Source organism: Hippocampus guttulatus, chromosome 1, assembly GCF_054856545.1.
Source record: "Hippocampus guttulatus isolate MCC_2025c chromosome 1, RoL_Hgut_1.0, whole genome shotgun sequence".
Lineage (NCBI taxonomy): Eukaryota > Metazoa > Chordata > Actinopteri > Syngnathiformes > Syngnathidae > Hippocampus > Hippocampus guttulatus.
Window position 1 is genome coordinate 6,415,268 of NC_141261.1, and position 15,736 is coordinate 6,431,003.

At 43.3% G+C, this 15,736-nt stretch overlaps 1 protein-coding gene across 4 annotated transcripts in view; it reads left to right on the plus strand.

The window, feature by feature from the left end:
- Window positions 1-15,736, plus strand: part of agrn (agrin) — a 250,841-nt gene that overhangs the window by 78,522 nt on the left and 156,583 nt on the right. For 2 of the 4 annotated variants that reach the window (XM_086106411.1, XM_086106418.1), the window contains exon 3: window positions 9,173-9,211. In XM_086106411.1, the coding sequence (XP_085962537.1) occupies window positions 9,173-9,211 (39 nt within the window). Of the gene's footprint in view, window positions 1-4,640; window positions 6,546-9,172; window positions 9,212-15,736 lie in introns of those variants that run through there. The other 2 variants (XM_086106427.1, XM_086106434.1) reach the window with 2 other exon arrangements.

Genomic DNA, 15,736 nt, shown 5'->3' on the forward strand with positions numbered 1-15,736 from the left:
TGCGCAATAGAAATTAACTCCAAATGAGCCCCAAAATGCCCATGACATTTTCAGTCATGCATGGGGGAGACATTCACATGCAATCTACAGGATGTCATGATTAATATCATTACGCCTCTTCGACTTGCTCATACGAATTTAACATAAGGAATAGAAGTCTTCCAACGTTAGAAAAGTTGCAGCGGAAGTGCTGGCCACACATAAACGGCCTGAAACATTCCCGCCAATGTAAACACAGGTGAGAGAATCTTGAGTAAGTGCGCATCGAATGTTGTGTGTGTGTGTGCGTGTGTGTGTGTGTGTGTGTGTGCGGTTACTACAGTGGACAGCTTATCATGTTATCAGGTTACGGGGTGTCATTATTGGTGCATGAAAGAATGAAGACGTCAATGAGACAGTTGGCCCACCTGGAGTGAGCCTTCCTTCTCCAAACTCAACTCGCCGCACTGCTGCTCATGAGGGAGTCAGCACGCATAATTTGTGGCCTTTCTGCATTGCAAAAGATTCGCAAGGCTGGATTGAAAGGTGATGGATGGATTGATGTCGCACATTTTATGTCCTCAAGTTTAAGCCTTTCATGCACCTTGCAACCTGATAACACGATAAGCCGCCCGTGTGTCGTAACCACAGTCCCTGAAAGGGTTAAAAACAGATATGGAGCCTCAGAAGAAGTATAATCTTACACGAGGAAGCCTGGAGAGCCATCAAAACAAGTTTGACTACTTACTTTTGGGAAGAGCTTTGACCAGGTCTAACCCAGAGAAGAAATGCTGCTTCTTAAGAAAAAAAACATCCCTCATGTGCTTAGTCATCTTCATGTACTTATGTTTCTACTTTGGATCCTTGCTTTCAGGGTACAGCTTTGCAAAATCCTGCAAATATTAGGTTTGACCATAAGGGAGTTTCAACATCTCCTCTTGCCGCTTTTTAAGATGAAAATGTACGCCCACGATGTATAAACATCATTTTTATGGAATAACATTCATTCCAGGAGATTTTTTTTCCTTGCATTACCCTCAAAAAACCAAGGAGAATTCATTCCTTTGATGCTCTCAAAACGAGGATGATGAAATTCGGAATTGAATGACGTGCACCGGGGGTGTTAAACTTCAGCGGCTCCAACGTAGACCGAACTGACGTAAGGCGTCTCTCATCTCTCATTGTCTTGGTTAAAATGAATCTTAAAAGCCAGATTTGCTTCTACAGCCGATAAGCCTTGCAGCATGCGGCAGCCTCGAGACACACACACACACACACACACACACACACATACACACCTTGTTGACCCATCACTGCCAATCACTTATTGAACTCGACAAATGTCTCTCTTGGCACAAACTATAACATGCCCACAACTTTTTTTTGGACCCTCTCCCACCATCATCATCTTCGTGACCATCATTAAACAGGCTAGAGCAGATCTTTTGGCTCCTTTAATCGTGGTTGTCATTTCAAAGGCTTCATGAAAGAGATGTTAACCTTGCGCGCTACTGGCGGCATTAAAAATGGATCAAAGCGGCGCCGCTTTGATGTGGACAAGGATCTTCTGTCAGATCCATGTCACCCTCTGCTGGGAGGAGGCGGCATTTCACAGATCGGATTCGGGTTGTTCCCTCTTTGTCATGCACATAAACAGTTGTAAAAGTCAAGAAGACAATGAACAGAGTGCAATAATTATCCCCCTTTTTCTCGGGTTTTGTTATGCGGCTGAATTGTTCAAGCTGTTCAGGAGACCGCTGAGACACTTTTTGTGTGGATCGTGATGATGACGGCGACAATGATGTTGATGATGAGGTGTGGAGAGGTGTTGGGGATGCGTGGTGGCGGACGCGAATGGCAGAGATGAAAATGGAGGCAGAGACGTAGCTGGAGAAGACACAGAACGCGCGAGAGAGAGAGGGAGAGAGAGCGCAAAGAAACATAAATAATTGATGCTCGATCCCGCCTCGCATCTGCCGCCTGCTGTCGTTGAGTTTATTCCAAGCCGAAACATAGCATGACCTCATTATCGCATTAGGAGAGCAGTGAGGAATGTCTTCTTAAAAATACCTTTGAAAAATGTAGCGCTATGATATGGATGCAAATTCCTCTACACCTTTTTGTATTTAGCGAGAGCCGCAAATAGGAGAGCCTGAGGATTTAGTCACGTTTGTGTCAGGGTGAGATATAATTGTCGGTCGTTAATTTGTGTTGAGGCCAAATGGAGCGCACCGCTCGGCTGCAAACAGCAGAGGCGCTGTTGATTTAGTTTCAACTGGTTTTGCTGTCTGAAGAAATCAGACATAACGTTAGCAATGGGAAGTTGGTACACGCACTGCCCTCTCTTTGTACGGATGTTCGGTACCGCTTTTTTTCCGACTGATAACGCTCCCACTAGTGCAGGATGATGAAAAACCTTTAAGTCACTTTACAAAAACTCACATGTTGGGAACTGGCATGGGTAGCAAGATAAAACTGGTTTCACATGAGGTATGCTATGTAACCATGTTGAACATCTGTGGAAATTTTGATCAAACATTCAAGTCTTGGAATGCTGTGTTAAATTTTTGCTTCAAAAACTCCAGATTCAGGAAATATAAGTTAGGTTTTACCATCTTCAATAGTCATTGAGATGTAGACACAGACGCTGTACTTTTGATACCTAAAAAAGACCTTTCTTTCTTACTGATGCTTTTCATTCGCTAATGTGTCACGCCACTGCTTGAGAGCGCCACCTACTGGTAAAGAGGACTGACCTGATGCCACATTAATTCGCTTTAAGTATTGGTGGCTGGTATCAGCAGCATCCATGAAAACTTGATAGCTTGAAATATGGCTGCTATTAGCCTGATACAGATACCTGTACGCGACCAACTCTGGCTAAAGGTTGCTGCTTTTTTGAAAAAGTGTGTTCATTGCGATCCACATTATTACTTCTTGATGAAGAGGTCAACTTGTAGTTATTTACCTGTATTCCACAACATAAGCTTTAATGGTTGAATGTTATGCATGATTCTTCATTTTTGACGTACCAGAGAATCTCAGAGAAGCCCAATGTGGGTACGGAGAGGCGAAGTGACTTTTGAATTGCAAATTCCTGTTGAAAATCGCAAAATGTCACTGAAATTGAAAGTTGGAAGATGATGCTTGAATTTCTTAATTATCTGATAAATGTGTTTAGCGGTGTTATTGTAAATAGCATAAACCGTATTGACCCGAATATAAGACGGTGTTTTTGGCATTGAAATAAGACTGAAAAAGTGGGGGGTCGTCTTTTCTTCGGCGTCTTGACATTATACCCATTGACGACGCTAGATGGTGCCAGATATCATTGAAGCGAATGCTGAACTTGACTCCCCAGGCCAAAGTGAACCCCTGTCACGAAGAATAAAAATAAAAATAGCGGTAGCACAAAGAAGAAAAATAAAAAAGTGGTAAGAAAGAAAAGAGAAGAAAATAATAGAAGAGATAACAGAAAATGGAGAAACGTAGCGACAATCTGGAGAAAAGTGGGTCAAAGATCGGCAGCTGAGGAGAAGTTAAGTTAAAATTTACATTTCAAAAACCAGAAGCCATTCATTTACGAATGTGATTGCACTTTAGTTTACATATTTAAATGTTCAGATATTAAGATTTGAATCAGACAAAATAACATGCTTTATCTCTCAAATATATTGTTATAATAATGTGTTTCAGAAGTACTGTAATTATTTTCTGTATAAAAATTAATTTGGTGCTCAAAAAGTCTTTTTGGGCGGCCCGGTAATCCAGTGGTTAGCACGTCGACTTCACAGTGCAGAGGTACCAGGTTCGATTCCAGCTCCGGCCTTCCTGTGTGGAGTTTGCATGTTCTCCCCGTGCTTGCGTGGGTTTTCTCCTCCGGTTTCCTCCCGCATTCCAAAAACATGCATGGCACATGACCACTCCATATTGTCCCTAGGTGTGAGTGTGAGCGCGACTGGTTGTTCGTTTCTGTGTGCCCTGCGATTGGCTGGCAACCGGTTCATGGTGTCCCCTGCCTACTGCCCGAAGACGGCTGGGATAGGCTCCAGCACCCCCCGCGAGCCTAGTGAGGATAAAGCGGTTGGGAAAATGGACGGAATGGATGAAAAAGTCTTTTCTCAAACTTGAGTCTTGAAAAAGAGGGGGTCGTCTTACAATCAGGGCCGTCTTATATTCGGGCCAATACGGTATATTATTTTCAGATCTCAGTGTAATACAATGCTCTTTTTTGGCTTATTTGTCATCAGTGAGGGTATGCCTGTGAGTTGAATGTAACTGTATATATAAAAAAAAAAAAAAAGAGAGAGGGACTTAATGCTCAGATGCGTTGACCCATCGGTGACCTAATCAAAATCCCATTTTAATGGTTTGTTCAAACACTTTTGTGCAAGTGATTCTTTTGATTAGACGCTAAGCAAATGGAGTTGGCTGACATCTCCCAAGACCTCAAACCCCTTTTGTTTAGCCGCGCTACACTGTTGTCAGTTGTCACCCTCCTCTCCGGTAGGACGACAGCGCTATTCTGCAAAGCCTTTATTCTTCATGCTCGTTCGATCCCCGACCCCTCCTCCCTTTTGTTAAGACAACCTTCCGTCCAACAGCCCCCCCCCATCTCTCTCTCTCTCTCTCTCTCACACACACTTTGCTCTCATTCATTCCGCCGGCTCAGTGCTCCCGCACTTCAGGAGGAGCGTGTATGGGGAAACCAGCAATACGCTACTATTGTTTTTCTTTGGGAAAAAAAATTACTACGCGGACCAAAGCGCTTCTTTTTTTTGCTTTTAAAACAGCACTCCTCCTCCCCTTATTATTTCACTACCCGCCCCACCGTCTCTCAGTCGCGCTCTCGACTGCCACATCTGTGCACGGACTTTGCTCACTGGCTCACTCACGGCTGCCTCGGTCGACCGAGGGTGTTGGCACCGGGACCATAACCTGCTGCCGGGGGATTAAGCGTTCTTTCAATACCCGGAGTCTGCTTTGTCGCTTTGGCTGCTGATTGTGAAGGTCCACCTCAGAGACGTAACACAGAAATCCACGTGTCCAAGACACCAAGGCATGGACCGAGACAATCCAACGGAATTGATGCTCAGGGAAGCGTAAAAAAACAAAAACAAACAACAGCTGATAAACTGTTGAAAGCGGGCAAAGAGTGAAGAAGTTATTTCCTGCTCAATCAGATCAGGGTGCAATGAGAGCCTTTTCCTCTCATTTTTGCAGTTGAGATTTCTTTGGTACTGCTCGTAATATGCTCTAGGAGAGCACCACAAATCTCCACTTCTGGCCACATTTAATTTTTTAACCGTCTTTGACTTGTTTTTCCTATAGAGTGTTAATCTTGTGTTTTATGCTCATGGAACCACTCTGACAGGTTGCGTGCATCGTAATCCTCAACTTTTCTTGTTTTTTTTTTGGGGGGGGGGCATTTCTGAAGACGTCGAGAGGCGCGGGAGAGGAAGAATAACAAGCCCAAGAGCGGTGCTTGTGTCAAGCTTTCATATGCCACGCTTGTCTATCTCTTCACCGTGACCAGCTTGTCCGAGGGATACAAAGAAACAGCTGCGTCGCGTTAGAGGAGCAAATTGTTGTTTTTGACCGCGGCGAGTTCCGTGGAGAGGTGGGAAGAAGATACCTGGCTCTTTGGGAAATACTTGACACGTTGCTGCTGAGCACCAGACCTCGGCATGGTTTCTAAGGGCTTTTGACAATGGAGGCAGAGAGCTTATAGAAGGCAATCCCCCGATCAACCAACAAATCGGCAGTCAGGGTCACTTTAAGAGCAGAAGAGGATTCCTGTCGGAGTAGAAGTTTTCCGTGTGGATATATTACAATTTAACCATACTTTTTTTTTTTCCCATAACTCTGAGGCATAGCAGTGCAACACTCTCGTACGCAGATTTACAACCACATCATCACCACCACCCACGTGTATCATACTGTTATATTCACTTTAAGTATTAACACATTACCGCCACTCATAAATATTCCGCACCGAAAGACCATTTGGATTTTCCCAAGAGGCCACGGCAGGATGTAGATAGTAAGAGGTAGCATGGACAGGTGGTGGGCTGACTCCAACAAGTCCTCCTCTGTCCAGCTTTCTTCCCTCACGTGGTGGATGTTATGATGTTTAAAAATGTATCGCCCGGGTACGGCTGAAAGTTTCTCAGTTGGAAAGAGTCGCCGTCTTGCCAGTGCAATTCACAGCTGGAAACACACCTGAATAACGGACCATTACAGTTGCATTTTGTTTATTTTTTTTGGTATTTCTTCACTGGGCGTCGTTTAACCAACCGCCATCATACTCTCCAACGGGTCTTTGGGCGCCTCTCGACGCCCTCCTCGCCCCGTTGTCTCCTCGGCCGCCCTGGAGGGGAGGGGGTCAATGGAGTGGACCATGGCCGGATGTCATTATCCTTCGCCAACACCGCCAGAGCGGGAGCGGAGATACCAACACAAAGTGTCTCTGGTGGTGCGCTACTTCATGATCCCCTGCAACATCTGCCTGATCCTCCTGGCCACGTCTACGCTAGGATTCGCCGTTCTCCTCTTCCTCAACAACTGTAGGTTTATACCTTTTGAATACCGCATTCACTTGATCGCTGCGTTATTTGCCAAAGAAAGCAGCCAAAAACGTTGTTTGGATTGCAGTCTGGCTACATTCGGTTCGGTGTAGTGCACGAATGTTTGCGTTTCTCCTGACCGCCCTAGAAAAGGACATATTTGTGTGTTATACACTTGGAACTGTTACTTTCTGGCAGTCTTTTGTTGAGGTACTTAATGCTGTAGTACGCCACCTATAGGGCGGAATTTGCTGGATCTTGATACACACTTCATTGGGCGCCACAGAATGGCCACTGGAATGGGAGAAGAAAAATTGTTTTGGTTTTGGAAATGTGAATAGCAATTAAGGTTGTAGAAATCGGGCATATCCACTTTGCGATCTTCACGAAGTATCCATTATTTTCTGTTTTTTGGACAATTTCCTCTGTACCAGTTGGCTGTGTCACTCTAACTTGGTTTCACTTTCTAATCCTTGGGGTCCTTTGCTTCTCATGTTGTGTTTTGCGGGTGCAACTGGGATAAGGTGGATCATTTCAAAACAGGCAGACAGGTGTTTGTGTGTGTGCGTGTGTGTGTGTTGGGGGGTGAAAATATACCCTGGAGAGATGGATGAAGTCAGCATGTGATCCAAGAATGACCATGGTTATACTCTCATTGGATGTTGCCATACACACACACGCACGCATACACATACACACACACTATCAAGGTGTTTGACTACCCGTGTGAGGGGAAAATGATACACAGAAACACACAAAAATCATTTATCTAACGTCTTCCTTCGCTTGGCTAAAATGTCACACTCAGACACGTATTGATTCCCTAAAGATATTGGCTGAATGATGTTCATGCGGTGACATTCACACAGGCAGCCACTGTGTCAAGAAAGTGAGATGGGGGAAGACGAATACGTTTTTGAAAAGACATCGTCACGTCCATGAAAATGGGAAGAATTGTTTTTCCTCCCCGTGCCTTGCTTCTTACTGTATGTTGCCTATCTGGGTTAGTGTGTTGGTGTGTGTCTGTGTCTGTGTCTGTGTCTGTGCGTGTATTTTCTGTCATCATGTGATTTTTGGAATATAATTGACAAACAAGTAAAACCCTGGAAGAAAGGAATGATGGATTGAAAATAGAGTGTGTCCATTCAGTCAGGGTTGCGTAGCCCAACTTGGCATTTAACTCATTCAGTACCAGCCAATTCTCGACCAAGTCTGAAAAGACGTTTAAAAACGTCTTTGGGAGTGAATGATTTAATTAATAAAGAGGTGTGTCCCAAGACTTTTGAGCAGATCCTTTGCGTATGTGCCCCATACGGTATTTATCTCCCAGCGCTGTCTGCTTCTCTCAAGAAAGCTTCTCCCCGATGCAAAAGGCTCCCGTCATGAGTGACTGGGGCACAGCTTCGGCAGACACTTCATTATTCACTTGAAGCCCCGGCCTCGTCTTTGCACTCTCCTCTTGTTTTTCCCCCCCCCGCACTCTCTTTCTTCCCCCGAAGCTCCCAGCTGTTGACAAGCAATTCTCTGTCAGTCTCGATTTAAATGTCAGGCGCGTCTAAAGATTCTTGGAAAGTCCGAGGAATGAATCGTGGATCCCCCGCATAAATGTGTTATGTTTGTGGTTTAATTGCTGTGTTTTATTTATATTCCCCGAGTTATGCGGAGTAGAGACAATGTGAAATGTGCTGCAATGTCAGTCCTAACCACCAGGGGGCTCTGTTGAGTGAGATAGATCTTCTCCGTGCTGATGGAGGTTTGATTGAGTTCTGCACTCCAGCTAGCTGCTGTTCTGGGATCCATGCATCATTGAGTAGCACGCCATGTTGGCATTGTGTTTTTTTTAGTTACGTGACGTTTCGATCCATTATGCCTCCAAGGTTGAACATCATTCATTGTTGTGTCTTGTGTGAGACCGCAGATTCATTCATATTTCCAAATATTCCCCCTCCCCATTGAAAATAATGGAAATAGTATCCAAGGTTTTCAGAGTCAAAATGCCTGCAACATAAAACCTTTACTTATTGTAAGTTGTTGAAAATCATTTTCAACATTCAAGTTATGCTGACCTCTTGTGTGTTATCTGATATTGTGGAGCTTTGAAGACATTAATTCCAAATCGTCTTTTTGAAGTCTCTGACTCAAAAGTATTTCAGATGGGTTACCTACAGTATTTGCAGAAATTCTTTTTAAGGCACAGCATGTGGGTCACAATTTTATGTGGATCACAATCTAATTTTGTCTGTTAAAAAAGGGACTTTGCACCATGGGCCACTTCTGTTTAAATTTAGCATTTGGGTGTTTCTGTAATGGACAGGTTAAGTTTGTGATTCACTTGGAGCTACAATGTCATGATAATGTGTTCCCTACATTGTCTGGTCTGACAACATAGTACAAATACAATGTCTCAATATGTTATTTTTAACCCCCAAAACGCAAAAAAAAAAAAAAAAGTCACATAATGTACAGATATCAATAATAACCCCCCATTCATGTGGAACACCTCATTCTGAAAATACGGTGTATTTTTTACAAAAAGCTTAACTATCAACTATAATGTGTCTTCATTACACAATATTTGCTGCAGGGTTTCAAAAGCTTATTTATTTTTTTGCTCTTCTCTCTTTCAGACAAGCCTCCTCACTTTACACCCGCTCAGCTTCCTGATGGTAAGTCTTCTTTCTCATTGTTGAACACTGTTGTTTTGGCGATATCGGATACTGCGGATAACTCGGGACTATACCCAGGAAGTTGGCTGCAGTCATTACATTGTACAGGACCATGAGTCGATCTCATTGTACACTCTTCCGAACCTCCTCGGTCTTCAGTGCTCCTTGTCCTTTGCTTCATTGCATAGAAAAGTTCATTGTTAATGTAAATGTGGAAACAAATGGAAACGATCCTTGGACATTTTTCTCGATGCCACTAAATGCATCTCAAATCAAAGTCAACTGATGGGCTCTGCTTTGCAAGTTGGACTTATAGTGTGCTCATTAATTGTCAATGCGGCCTTGTTTCTATTTTCATATGGTCTTTTAGTATAAATACCCTACCTGACCACTTTTAAGGCCAGACTATCCATGGATCTCACCCCATGTTATTATAGTATTCTCATAGTTGTTTTCTGCATTTAATTTACCTTTCATATAAGCCAACACATCTCTGTTTCAAGCCTTAGCATGAATATTTATCAGCTGTAGCACAGTGCGATAGTGCTTGATAGATTTTAGTTGTGTAGTTTTTCAACGCCTTGAGCTGGGCTTTCGCAAGCTCTAAAGGTAATGGATCATCCTGCTTATTGGTTGGCACCAAAGCTGGGTGCCTAAAGGGCGAGCGAGTATAATGATTCCAGCCAGACGGGTGATGCTGCTGAATCCTACTTTGATACATTAAGTGCTCTTCATCCCAGCCCCACATAGGCCAGTTTATTTTCGCGATCGTAGCGGGTCCATCTGAGGGATGATGTTTTTTTTTTTTCTTGCTAATAGGCTGCTCGCTGTCATGAGAGATTATTGAAGTGGACGAATTGATCAATCCTTGAATTTTGCCTTCCGCCTGCATCTGCTCCCCGTCAGGTTGTGCGCCAAAGAAGCATTTGCGATTTGATTGCAGGCAGTACAATTTAGAGCAGTCATTTATTTACATGTTAATGATGCAAACTGAATGAACTTGACAAATGACAAACAGTTACACACATTTGAAAAGCAAATATTGTGACAGGATGTGAGTCTCTGTTGCGAAGCCTGCCGTGTACTGATCTAATTTTACCCGCACAAAAGGAATGAAATGCTGCTGATGGACTGAGCCCAGCATTCACCATGCATTTTCCGTGTCTGGGGGCACAGTTTGTTTCTGCACAAGTCAAGCGTTTAAAAACTGCTGCTCGCTTTTAATTACCTTTCCAATATTTCTGTAGGCTTTCCATCAGCAGCCTGTTTTTTTTTTTTTTTTAATATTCCAAGGAAAACAAAAAGGCCAATCTCCAATCAGTGGATTAAGCCTGTCCAGCGGGACACTGTTTCTGCGGGTCATTTAACGCCGGGGAGATTAGTGAGACAATTACAGTCTGCCTCAATAGAAGAGTTGGCCACTCTTTGGAGATTTAGCACTCGTGCAGCGGTGATTAAGAAGATGCTCCCCAGCATCCAACGGCTAATATAACCATGCCATTAGTCAAATCTGGTCCAAAGAGCACAAGCAGGGCTTCCACAGAATCTGTCCTCCACGCCAAGGACACTCCACTCTGTGGTTCTTAATTACAGGAAATCACAGACAAGCATACCAGGGAGCGTGTTTTTTTTGTTTTTTGTTTTTTTTAGCCTAGTTGGTTTCGGAAGTGCTGTTGATGATACGTCCTTTTCGGCGCACAGATTGTAAAGGAAAACTTTAGCAAATTAGAGCGAGATAATCCTGGGTCCTGGGGGACAAATTACCCCAGCTCGGAGATAGTTGTGTTGTGTACCGCCCACAGATGAATGTGAAGTCCCCCTCCCCGCTAGATGAATGACCTGCAATCACTCGTCCCAACAATGATAAAAGTCACCAAACAGTTTTTAATTAGCTCAGCTCAGCTGTTCTTCACTGGCTGTTGTCTTTCAATGATAAGACAGTTTTTAGATGTTTCGCCAAAGCTAGCTAGCTCTGCTAATAGGCAGTTTGGGGTATCAGAAGTGTACTTTAGGAAGTTCTTTATGGAGGACAACAAATGAACGAAGTTCTTAATTTTGGGGCAAGAGGTTCTGTGGAGGTGACCTCCTGTGTGGAACACTTGTGCAACTTCATGGCTACAGCTTTTGATATAGCTTCTGGATTTGTTTTTATTATGGGCTCTATTCTTTGAAAGATCGTCTGATTTCATTTTGGTGAGACACATTGCTGAAGGCGTAAAGAATAGGAAATTAAAAAGTGCTGCTCCGACTAATCGGTTCCCTGATCGTGAAGCTTCATTTATAAAGCTAATCGTGCTAGCTAAATTAGGTGGCCGTTAGCATGGCAAAGTACACATCCAGACTTGGATGCTTATTTCTTTAATTCGTAGGGGAAGGATCGAACATGACACATGGTACACCTTCTTTCTGTGTGCAGCCTGAGAGACGGACACGGCGAGGAGCATTGAAAGATGCATTCGTGCTGTGCGACCGGATGAAATGTTTACCAGCACACCCTGAAAAAAATTGGAGCATTTGCAAGGTTCAGGGTCGCAGTGTCGAGCCCGGTGACAGCAGCCAATTTAGGTGTATATCCTGACGGACGGACAAAGTATACCCTGTAGCACCGATATTAGATTTGATCAAAGCCGCTAGGACACCTGGAAAAAAAAATAGCGGCTGCATGCTTCCTTATACTTTGAACACAACACTCGAAAAGAATATAGCTTTTTGGCAGCTCAGGGGTAATACAGGGACCAAATACTTTACATCATGAGAAACCTCAGATGAGGGAGAAGTTCGGGCACACATTTAAACACACGGGTGGACGTGTGTTTAAATTTGCAATTCGTGCTGCTTGAGTTTTTCCTATGTTCTTGGCAATAGGCGTGATTCACACAGGAGCGGAATTAATTATGACTCCACCAGCCTATCTTAATTAAATCTTTTCACATCATAGATTTCTCACAACAGAGACAAAATATCTTCCGCATCTCAGAGGCGGCATGGTTTTCCTGGCTGAGAAGGTCTCACATTAACTTGGCAAATTTATGCTGCTTGTTGTCTGCCCAGATATCGAAATTCACAGAAGCGTTTTAAACATTTGACGCCGGTGAAGGCCTTGACTCCACCAAAACAAAGTTGAATGCCCTTTGAAAGTACACAAAACTCTTGGTTGGAGTGCTCTGTTTCATTTCATGGCCCCATCGTATGCATCATGTTTAAGGTGTATTCTTTTGGAGAGAAAAGAGCAGGTCAGTTGCAAATTAATCACATTTACATGTCGGCAAGGTGACATGTCACCACATGGACGCAAATATTTGGACTACCTTTTTCTTCCCTTCGTAAAGAGCCGCGACTTTGTACAGATCAAACTTTGATCTGTACTTTGTGTTCGAGATCAAATGAAGCTGATGTGAAGTGGGCAGGACTACAAGTACTGAGACTTGGTTGGTTGTGACCTAAATTTGTTATATTATATAAACAATTCATACCAACGCCATAGTGGAAATGTTTTTAATGTGCTCACGTTCTTTGTGCATCTGCGTTCTTAAAGTGAAAAAAAGTCTGGTCACAAACTTTATCAATTCTATGCAAATATATGAAAGTAAGTATATTTTTTAAGGTAGAATATATGGTTATATACGACACTGTGTATAATGCAAAACAACAAAACAAACGGAAAAACAAATTTACCAAAAGTAACAAATAATTGAAATAATATTGATTTTACAAATATCTCACAATCTTCATAGATCCTAGCTGGAACGTACAACCAGAAACGCATCGTTGAAGATTCAAGATATCCTTTATTTGTCCCACACTGGGGAAATTTACAGTCTACAGCAGCAAAATTGGGGGATAGAAAGAAGAAAAACAATTGTTTGCATGCACAAAAATAAATGTTTCAGAGAGAGCTGTACACAGTTCAATTAAGTGCAATATAAATATAGATATAGATAGGTGGCTGTGCGATTTAAAATTGTTACTGTTTTTTCACGTATTTTATTTTTTATTCAGCAGCCTATTATTTTATATTTATATTTATATTATCAAACCCATATTAAATTAATAACAGAGTAGTAAGGGTGTGATAATTATTTTTTTTCTCCTGATCAAAGCTTTTTCTACTTATCAAATCGAACACACCGTGGTGGTATGGAGTGAAAGTACGCTTTTCACCTTGACATATACTGCAGAGAATTAGCATGTGCTAATATGCTGATCTTTTCATTGATGTTGAGATGCCGACTCTTTGTTCCTCCTTAATAATCATAATCAGTTCATTACATATAAATGAGAGTTGCTCGGGCAGTGATGACTCCAATTAAATTGTTGGATGGTGTTGACAGAAGTGGTGGAGAAAAAAAAAACGAACGCGCACGCACACTCACACACACTGAAACGTCACCAGAATGACATTGTTAATATGTTAATTTGGGTAAGATATGATAATTAGATTGAACGAAATGTCCTGCCATGTCAATGTGTTGCTGAACAATGTCGTACTCTGATTTCCTGTTGTTAACTGAGTCCTCCATCACAGTTGATGTCTTCCATAATGAGGCTGTGTGAAGTTATTTAAGCGTTTAGAGCAGTGGGGGGGGGGGGAGTATTGGGGGGAGGGCTGTTTACTCCCACTTAGAAACACACAGACAGTCCTGCATGTTCTGCCCTTGCAAAGAAGTCAGAGCTCTGCCGTTCATTGCTCTCCGTTGATAGTTACAGTGGAACCCTCGTAAAGTGAATTCAGAGATTTGTTTACAAAAAGACTAATGTCATGCTCCATTAAATTTGAGGATAGTGGCTGAAAATACATACCAAGACTGAGAAACTGTAGCAACTACTCAGTTGTGGAGATTAAGCATTGAATATTTTTGCATTTTAGTGATCCAGATTTTTTTGGAGGGGGGGGGGGGGGAAACGGTGCCTTGTGACGCACTCCAACTCGGGCTTATTAGAACTTGCGCGCTTTCATTGTCACCGCCGTCATTGATATGTGCTCGTTGTTTACCATTTTGGTCTGTATCTTTTCCATTACCATTGTTGGTATATAATTATTGTGGAAATCTACTGTACTCTAAATTATGCAGACGATCATTTCAATCAAGGGCGTCAAACTCTTTTTGTCGTGGGCCACATTTTAGTTAGTCGATATAATGGTTCATTCAACTATTGTTTAAGTTACTGTAATGAGCGGTTAGGTTACAAGGAAAGTAATACAATATGGCTCTTATTTATTACAGATGAAAATTTTCTATTTTGGAAGAGATTTTGGCAAGCATCATGCAAGTCGACATGCTTGATTTGCTTCTGCTGGCCACATAATATGACGTCACGGGCTGGATCTGGCCCCCGGGCCTTGAGTTTGACACCATGATGTAGATAGTTACTGAATGTAATTGTCATGATCCGTATTCGGCAGCAGGTGGCACGCGTTCACTTCTGTCGCCTGCACACCTGCTGCCTATTTGCCAGAGATTGCACCTGCTATATCTAGGCGCTCCGACAGTCAAATCACTGCCGGAGTATTACATGCCGTGCCACTGCTGTTGCCCATGTTTCACAAATTATTCGATACCATTCGCGGTTAGTTACATTTTCGTCGTCCCAAGGGAATTCTTATAGTATCGTGCTTGATCTAGTATTTGTATGAACATACGTTCCTTGCCGGTTTTTTGCAAGCGTTTTCTGTTGTCGTGTTTTCTTATTTTCCTGGTTCTCGTTTTTTACCAGCGTTTTCTGTTGTCGCGTTTTTCCTTTCCTGGCTATCGTCCTTTGACCAGCGTTTTCTGTTGTTTATTAGGCGGGATTTTTGTTTGTAATAAATATTATTGTTTTTACAAAGTCCTTGTCGGAGCCTGCTATTTCGGGGATCCGCTTGTTTTCGTTTTCTCCGTTACGTACGAAGCAGTTCCCTTTTTCCTGCTTCGTACGGAACGTGACAGAATACTCCGGCCACCATGGATCCCGCGGACATCGATAAGGTTTTGTCGGCTCTGTCCCGCCAAGAGCAACTTAGGAGTCAGCAGAACCAAACCATTTCCGAGCTCCGCGGCGCGGTCAACATGTTGGCTCACAGGCTCGAGGATTACGAACCTCGCGTAAATTTTTTAGAAGGACGGAGAGCGTTTACCCCGGAGGTACCCGTCCCGTCTCCTACCTTTTGTAGGGAACCGAGGCTTCCACATCCTCCACGCTATGGAGGCGAGCATGGTCAGTGCGGGCATTTCCTCCACCAGTGCTCGCTCATCTTTGACCAGCAGCCTTCCATTTATGTCAGCGATGACGCGAAGGTTGCCTACGTCATGAGCTTATTGACTGGTCGGGCGGCGTCATGGGCAATTGCAGTGCGCGAAGCAAAACCGAACCTTCGGTCTTCCTTCCCCGACTTTGTGGCGGCGTTTCGTCGGGTGTTCCATCATCCCGTGCGGGGAAGAGAGGCTGAGGGTCGACTCCTGGAGCTCCGCCAAGGAAGACAATCCGTGGCGGACTACTCGATCAAGTTTCGCATTTTGGCCACCCAGAGTGGCTATGGCGACCGGG